The following is a 7,861-nucleotide window of genomic DNA, read 5'->3' as shown; positions in this document are numbered from 1 at the left end:
GTGGGGGGGGGGGCTGCCCTGAGATGGGCACATGGGGCAAAACTGGGGCAGGGGCTAGGGAGCCTTGCAGGGGGAGGGGAAGGGGAAGGCTTTGGTGACCCCATTGGGCTCAGGGCCAGCCTGGCCCTGTGGCCAGAAGGCCCCCGTGAGTGCTCACATAGCCTGGGCGACACAGACCCTCGGTCCCCCAAACAGCTCAAGCCCAGACCCCCCTGCGGGCTCCAGAGCTCAGCTCCTTGGTGCAAAAAAAGCCAGAGGGGCAAGACCCTCAGTTCGGTGTCAAAGCAGGATCAGGCCCCCTCCCTGCTCAGCTCGGCCTGGCCCTCCCCACCCAGCCCAGACAGGACTGCAAACGCCATGCACCAGCCGCATGAAAAGTTATAAATCATTCCTTTCTTTATTAAACATAGCTTGCAAGTGATAAATATTACAAAGTTTTTTTTTTTTAATCCTTTCTCCAAAAATTAGCTTATTATTTTTAATCAGTCACTGCATAATCCCGCTGGCAGTATTTAAACAGCTTTGCTTTTTTTTGTTGTTTTGTTTTTTTTTGTGGTTTTTTTTGTTTTTTCTTCTCGTTTGTTAAACCGGATGTCAAACACAATGCCAAAAAAAGGAAAAGAAATTAAACCCCCCAAATAATAATAATAACAATAATAATAATAATTAAAAAAAATTAAAAGTTGTGCAAAAGGGCCTGGTTTCCTGCGCCCTCTCCCACCCCCCACTGGCTCGGCTGCGGGGACCCCCATGCCCCTGGCAGGGATCGCGAGTTGCTCGGGGGCTGCAGGGCTGGTAGATGCTGCCGCTGCACTGAGCACGTGGGGCCGCGGCACATGGTGGGAGAGGCTGTGCAGGGATGGGGTGTCTGCAGCCCCAGCCGGGACCCCCAGGCATGGGGCAGACAGACCTGGGGGAGCTGGGAGTGGGGCCTGGGGAGGATAAAAGCTTCCCTGAGGGGCCTGGAAGCCCATCCTGCAGCAGACGGGATGGCACTGCAATCACTTCCATGTTCCCTCGAGCTCCCGGTGCCACCAGCTGCCCCACGCCCCTGGCCCTTTCCACACTCTGACCTGGCCCTGAAGAGGTCCCCCCGGCCCCAAATGCAGGTCCTAGTCCCCCAGCGCAGTGCACGCTGCCAGGATACGTATGGCAGGACGCCGATGCCACCAGGCCAAGAGGGCACAACTGCCCCGTGCCACCAGGATTGGGGTGGGGTCAGGGGAAACAAAAAAGACCTTCCTGCCTCCGCTGCGCTAGGGGTGCTGGTCGCTGTAGGGTCCTTGTGTGTGTGTGAAAGGCACAGATTTGGGAGGTGGCGTCGCCACCAGTGCATTGCTGCAGGCAGGGGTGAGGGGAGCCGCCCCCCGGCATCTCTGCCCCCTGCAGCCAACTGCCCCCCCCTGCGGGAAACCACCCTTTTGCACGTTTCATGTCATACACGAGAGGTCACATTACAAAAGGACGCAACGACGGTCACAATACCCATGGCTAGGCTGTTCTGGCTTTGTTTTTCTACACAATGTACAATTTTTTTTCTTTTTCTCTTTTAAATGTGTCAAGAAATAGCTTATATACACGAATGAGTCCTTGTTATAACATGTCGGCAGCAATATCATAAGCTAATTGTCAGGGGGCAATGGGGGGGGAATGAAGGGACGGGGGTTAGAGAAAGGAGGGGAGGAGGAGATGGGTTATGCCTCTGGAGGAACGGAAAACAAAAAATAAACCCCGATAAGCGTCTTCACAAGCGGCTTCTACACCTAGCTGTAAAAGAAAAGCTAAACAAAAGCAGGAAAAAAACCCTTATTTCTGTATCTTAAAAAAAAAAAAAAAAAAAGGAAAAAAAAAAAGACGATTTTCTACCATACATCACATCCATTAAGAAGGGAAGGGGGAGGCTGGGGGGAGGTCGCGTGCCGTGGTCAAGACAAAATAAATCGAAACCTGTGCAGATCACAGACAAAGCAAGCATCTTAATTCCCCTTAGACAGAGATTAATAGGCAGGGCAGGGCAGGGCAGGGCAGGCAGGCGGGGGACAGGCCCCACCGTGCCCTCCTGTCCGCAGGGCATCGCTACAGGCCGAGGCAGGAGCAGCGGGCGGGGCCTGGGCTATCTCCGGTAGGACAGCGAAGGGTGGCCCCATGGGACAGGAAGCACTCGCCCCAGGGGTACCCAAGCTCCTGGCCCCGCAATGCTGGTGGAGCCATGCCCGCTTCTGGGGCTGCAGCAAGGGTGTGCGGCCTTGGCACCCCTCAGCCACGCAGGCAGGACGTGGCACTGTGAAGGGAGGGCACAAGCCTGACCTGTGAACCCAGGCTGGCTCACGGAGGGAGAGAGCACCCACAGCCTAGGGCCCCACTGCCCACTTCCCGTGCTCCCCAGTGCCACACAGGGCTGGGTCACGCCATCCCCACGGCTAGGTGGGAAATGGGGTCTGGCAGCAGCTCAGGCTGCGCTGGGACCACCGGTGACCGAGGGCCTGGGCTGCCACAGGATTGGGCCGAGGGGAAGCCTTTTTTGCCACCCACTGCAGCCGATGGACGGGGTTGGGGTCCAGGGGCATCTGGGCCCCGGCCTGGGAGCATTTCACTTAGCACCACGATCAGTATCTTGTTCTTCGACAATAAACGGCCTCCGCCGGCCCCACAGGAGGGACTCGTCATGAACTATTGCACATTTCTATATAATTTCTTTTTTTTCTCTCTTTAAACTTTCATCTCAACCAATACGCCCGGGTCGCCTCGTACCTCTTGGCAACACCTGATTGGGGGAGAATGGCACTTGAACGGGGGGAGGGAAACGAAGAACAAGTGGGCGAGAGCGTCTCAGGGCGACTGACGGAGAAGGAACAAGTCGGCAAAGTGCTTCCGTCCAAGCTCGGCAGGGAGAGAGAGACATCTTTCGGGGCAATGGCCACCTCCTGGGGCCAGCTAAACAATATTTTTTTAAAAACCAAGAACAGAAAATATAGATTTATATATATATACGTGCCACTGCGCCTCGCATGCCCCCAGGAACACCCTCACCTCAGAGGGCCCCAGCCATGAAGGCATCCACGCGCCACGGCCGGGTAAGTGCTTGCAGAAATTGGGAGAGAGGGGAGTGGTTCTTGGAAGCAAAGACCCGGGGGAAAGGCCTATGGCGCCAGCAAAGCCCCGGGCCAGAGATGATGGGGCACAAGGGCGCTGGTGCAGGCGGGTGCCCAGTGCTCGTGCTGCGGTACAAGCCCTCCTCTCCAAGGCAGGGGCAACGCGTGCTGGGTTTTGGGGAAGCCCTGCTGGCTCGCAAAGAGACAGCCTCCAAGCATCAGCAGATCCTCCCCCAAGGCAGCTGCCCCTTCAGGAAGCCACAGAGTTTGGGTCTCACAGCTGCAACCATGGACGGGGGGCAGGAACCAGCCCCGCGAGCCAGGAGGGATGGCACTGATGGTTGGGAGCTGCTCCAGGAAGAAAGGTGCCAGCAGAAGCTTCTATGGGCTTTGCACAGAATTTCACAATTCACTTGACGCCGGCAAGGCCTGAAATGTTCAAGAGCTCCTGGCCGACCACAGGACTCAGGCTCCTTCCCTCTGCACCAGCAGCTGCAGACACATCCCTCACTGGGATCTGTAACTGTTTGGCCAACAAGGGTCTCCCAATGACCAGAGCAGCCACGGGCAGGCATGAGGAGCTCCATATCCTGACTGCACCACCCCAGCACCCTGCACAGCCGAGTCCTGGCTGGGGTCAGTGCCTCTGCTCCGCAGCACTGGGCAGCAGGGGCCTCTGGCATGGAAGTGAAGTGCAAAAGGAGCATTTCCCAGACCACGTTCTCAGCTTGCTCATGCCTCGGGTCAGCTGACACCATTCTTGTCCAAGCCCCCATTCAGGATGCACACCCAGGCTGCAGGACTTGCCTCTGACCCCTGCCCTGCTCTGTGTTTCTACTCGAATCAGGCCTGGCTGTTGCTTCCACGTGGGGGAAGTGACGTGAAGCAGCTCTTGGGCACGCACCGAGGCCACGGTGCCCTTTGGTAGTTCACAATCCACAACGGACCTTCCACCTCTCCACTTCTTGATGCCAAGGGCTGCGGTACTGGAGGCTCAGGACAGTGGGACGGCAAATTCCTGGCACTGCCTACACCCGTCAGCTTGGCTGTCTGGCAGAGAGCCACCCAGCTGGCCCTGCACTGCTTTGCTGGTACCCTTTGCACGAACACAACCAACGGGACCTCCAGGCGCTGCCCGCCCACACCTGAGCTGATCCAGCGAGTTCGCAGCTTGGTTGCATAGGGCAGATGCACTGAACTGAGTGCTGGCTCCTTCCCGGACCAACATGCCTTCCTCCAGGGAGACCATGTGGAAATTGGGCCAACCTGTCACAGCCTCGCCTGGGGAGGCTGCATCCAGCACCTCTCCTTACCTCTCTTGGAGGATGAGTCCCAGGTGCCCCCATGCCCGGGGCAGAGGCCAACTGTCCGGGCTCCAGCACACCACTCCCACTCCCCTGCCTTCCCTCGAGTCAGCATGGCTACCCTTTACAAATGGTCATGTTACAGGGGATGCCCTTCAAAAAATAAAAATAAAAAAAATCTCTGGAAAAGGAAAAAAGTTTTAACTGTCCATTGAGCAAAGGAAAAAAACCCCAAAACAAAAACACAACACAATGAAAAATTCTAGGCTTTGTCATTACAAAAAATAGCGTAAAACAAGCAGGAACACGTCCAGTGCTGATCCAAGCAGACACTGCTCTGACCTCTGGCAAGGGGAGTGGCCTCTGACTGCGGTAGAAACCCAGAGAGGAGCTGGGGGGGAGGACAGGGCGCTCAAGTTTGGGTTGTTTTCGGTTTTCTCTGTTGTCTGTTTCCCCATGTATGGTAGGCACCAGTACAGGCACTGCATGCGACGGAGGTGGGGTGGGCAAGGAGGGGCAGCCGGAGTTATTTCTGTCCGCTGATGGACTGCGATATAGACCGGGGTGGGATCATATCTAAAAGATACTCCCGCTGCCGATCCGCTAAGCTCGACGCTTTGTGACCTCCAATCCCGGCGTTCAGGTACGCGATGTTAACACCTGGAGGGGAGAGAAAAGCAAGGGGGAGCCTACTTCTCTTATAAGGCGCTGGGCTCAGCCTGAGAAGATGCTCCAGCCCCTCTGCGTGGCTGCCTCCTCAGCAATCTGCCGCACCAACAGCCCCCTCCTGCCACCTACCGGGGCCTGCGCCACCCTCAACAATGCCATCTTTGCTGCGAGTCTAGAGAACGCCACCCCAGTCTCGCACAGCAAAGGGGCAGCCTTGGCAAAATCTGAGTCTGGCTGCCAGGCAGTCCTTACCTGCTATGTCCTGGGGTCTAGCTACGGTGCAGCTCCCAGGACGCACAAGTCACAGGCCAACAAGGAGCAGGTCCAAGTCAGTGGTTTAAAAGAGTGCCCCATGCCCTTAACTAAGGGGCAACTGAGACATTCAGTATTAAGTAGCACAACAGACACCTGCTCATTTGAAGGCCAAAGGGCTGCAAGATCAAGAAAAAACAGGCCCCACCAACAGTTCTTTTGCCCAGCATGCCTGACACTGCCAGTGGTTAGCCCTGCACAGGGCCTCTATGACAAACCTCAGCCCATGCCCCCCTCCAGCCTCAACTGCCCACGGGCTGTTGGCTGCAGGCCAAGCTGCTCCCATATTCATAGCAGAGTCTGGAGCCCCCCTCCCCGCTGGTGGTGAGCTTTTGGATCTTACCTGGCATGCCAAGAAGACCACCTGCCACAGAGAGCTGGGGGCCCTGGGCAAAGTTGGAAAGCATGGAGCGGGCAGACGTGGGGATGCCACGCTGCAGAGTGCTCTGGGGCTGCGGGGCCTGCAGGAGGAGAGCAAGTGAGCTGGAAACAAGTTGGGTCCCCACAAACCAAACACCATGGGCCCTGCACAGGCTGGGAGGGGAGCTTGGCCACAACCTGCATGTACTACCATACAACACCTGGCTCTGGGGAAGAGGAAGTCAGATTCTGTGCTGATGGGGAGGGGCCCAAAGCAAATGCAGGTCCCATTTCCAGGGGAAGGAGGAATGGAGGAAGGTTCCCAGAGGGCAAAACCAATCTCAGCCAGCACATGTCGGAAGTAAGGGCACATCGGGAAGTAAGGGCTCCCGGGAATGTGAGCAGGCGGCAGCCAGGCACTGGGAAGCACAAATCTGGCTGATGGCTCCGTGCTGGCCTGGCTGAGACCGCTGGGCTGTGCTGCCTGCGCCCTCTGCTGGGGGATCAAGGGAGTGGCAGGGATGATCTGCAGGAGGCCCATACCCAAGCCATACAGACCTGCACGTGGCCAGGCTGGTGCCAGCGAGCCTTGGGCCCACGCTAGGGCACCGACTGCCTGGTGGCAAGGACTGGAGGGAGGCAGAGGGCTCCGAAGCCCGACGGGCAGCTCCCTGCCATGTGGTGGTGAGGACGAGGCCCCCGGGCAGGCTGTCTGGGAGCCAGGCATTTCCTGCCCTTTGCATCACAGTGCAACCAACTCGCTGCAGCCCCAGGCACTGGGGCCTGACCCAGAGGGATGCGTGGCCCCATGCCGCCAGGGGTGCGGAGCATTCTGATGGGGCTGCTCACCTGTCGGAGCGTATGGTGCCTCATGATGTTTTCCTGCTTGCTGACACTGGACACGGCAGGTGTGGTTGTGGGGGACAGGGCCGCCTGCTGCTGTAGCCTTTGCTCGATTTCCTGTGGGGAAGTAGAGGCACATTAGCAACTTGCATGCAGGAGCCTGCTCAGGGCATCTTGTCAAACAGGATCCATCCCTCCAGTGCCAGCAAGGCCAGCAGGTGACAGGGCCTGTAGCACCCACTGCTCACCCTGCCAGGCTCAGAGCCCTTGTGAAGGGAAAGGTTTGTAATGGGCATGAGCCAGACCAGCAGCTTTCTTAGGACCGCCTCTCCCCCCATGCACACACTGCAGTGATGAGGGTGGTGGAATCGGAGCTGGATCGCTGCACACCTAGCTTGGGAAGCCAACCCCACTGGAAGCTATGGTGCCATGGGGAAGGTGCTGACAGGCAGGCACAGAATGCTGCTCTGTGGGAAAGCAGCGCCAGACGTCATGAAGCTGATGAGTCACCAGCCGTTTATTTTCAACTCTGAAGCACCGCTGCCTCCCTCGTCACCAGCCGAGTTGCAGATGTGGCCGCCTCAGAAATCGGGGAACAGCAAGGTCTTAACCCCCAGCTTCAGGCATGGTCCCAAGACTCCCAGACCTGTCACACTTGGAGGCTGCCACTGCAGGGCCTGGGCTAGCCTGCCTAGCAGTGCTCCTGTCCTGCACTGGGCTTTCCACACCTGGAGGCAGAGCTCCAAGGTAACCAGCCCTCTGGCTGATACAGCCCACAAGAAGCAGCTCCCAGAGCTCAGAACAGGAGATGTGGCTCTGGAAGCCCCTGCCAGCCCTGCAAGACCCTCTCCCTTCTCCACTGCTTTCACATGGCAGGTCTCGGAACAGCCCAGGGAGTCCGGGTCATCTCACTGTTCTGCACCTGCCTGTTGGAGAGCACAGCTCCCGCATCCCCCAATCATGGAGTCACCCAGCTGCTGCTAAATAGGCAACCAACAGTTCCAATTTGGGGGAGCAGGGGTACTTGCCTGTTCCTGCTGCAGGGCCTTCACAAAGGCGTTCTTGAGCCGGTTGGTGTGCTCCGCTTTCAGCGCCTTCTTCTGGTTGGAGGTCATGCACTGCTCGCATAGGATCTTCCCGTTCTTCTCTTGCTTCCAGTGCGGGGTGAAATCCGTGCGGCACTGAGCGCACACAAAGGGCTCCACGCGCAGAAGGGAGGCACAGCTTTTCCCTAGATGCCATCGGGAATACGGGTTAACGGGGAAGATGGGATCCGCCTCC

The 7,861-nt window shown here is 57.6% G+C and overlaps 1 protein-coding gene across 1 annotated transcript in view; it reads right to left on the bottom strand.

Annotated features, from left to right (window-relative positions):
- Nucleotides 1–373: 373 nt before the first annotated feature.
- Nucleotides 374–7,861, bottom strand: part of GATAD2B (GATA zinc finger domain containing 2B) — a 40,301-nt gene continuing 32,813 nt past the window's right edge. The window contains exons 8-11 of the mRNA XM_019521577.1: nucleotides 7,609–7,811; nucleotides 6,587–6,697; nucleotides 5,721–5,838; nucleotides 374–5,056 (exon numbers count right to left, since the gene is read on the bottom strand). Coding sequence (XP_019377122.1) covers nucleotides 4,923–5,056; nucleotides 5,721–5,838; nucleotides 6,587–6,697; nucleotides 7,609–7,811 — 566 coding nt within the window. The 3' untranslated portion in view covers nucleotides 374–4,922. The remainder of the gene's footprint in view (nucleotides 5,057–5,720; nucleotides 5,839–6,586; nucleotides 6,698–7,608; nucleotides 7,812–7,861) is intronic.

The sequence above is a fragment of the Gavialis gangeticus genome, unplaced genomic scaffold (genome assembly GCF_001723915.1).
Source record: "Gavialis gangeticus isolate Ggan-Ray unplaced genomic scaffold, GavGan_comp1, whole genome shotgun sequence".
In the NCBI taxonomy this organism is placed as follows: Eukaryota; Metazoa; Chordata; order Crocodylia; family Gavialidae; genus Gavialis; species Gavialis gangeticus.
The sequence above is the reverse complement of the archived record's forward strand: the minus strand, read 5'-3'. Positions and strand labels throughout refer to the sequence as shown.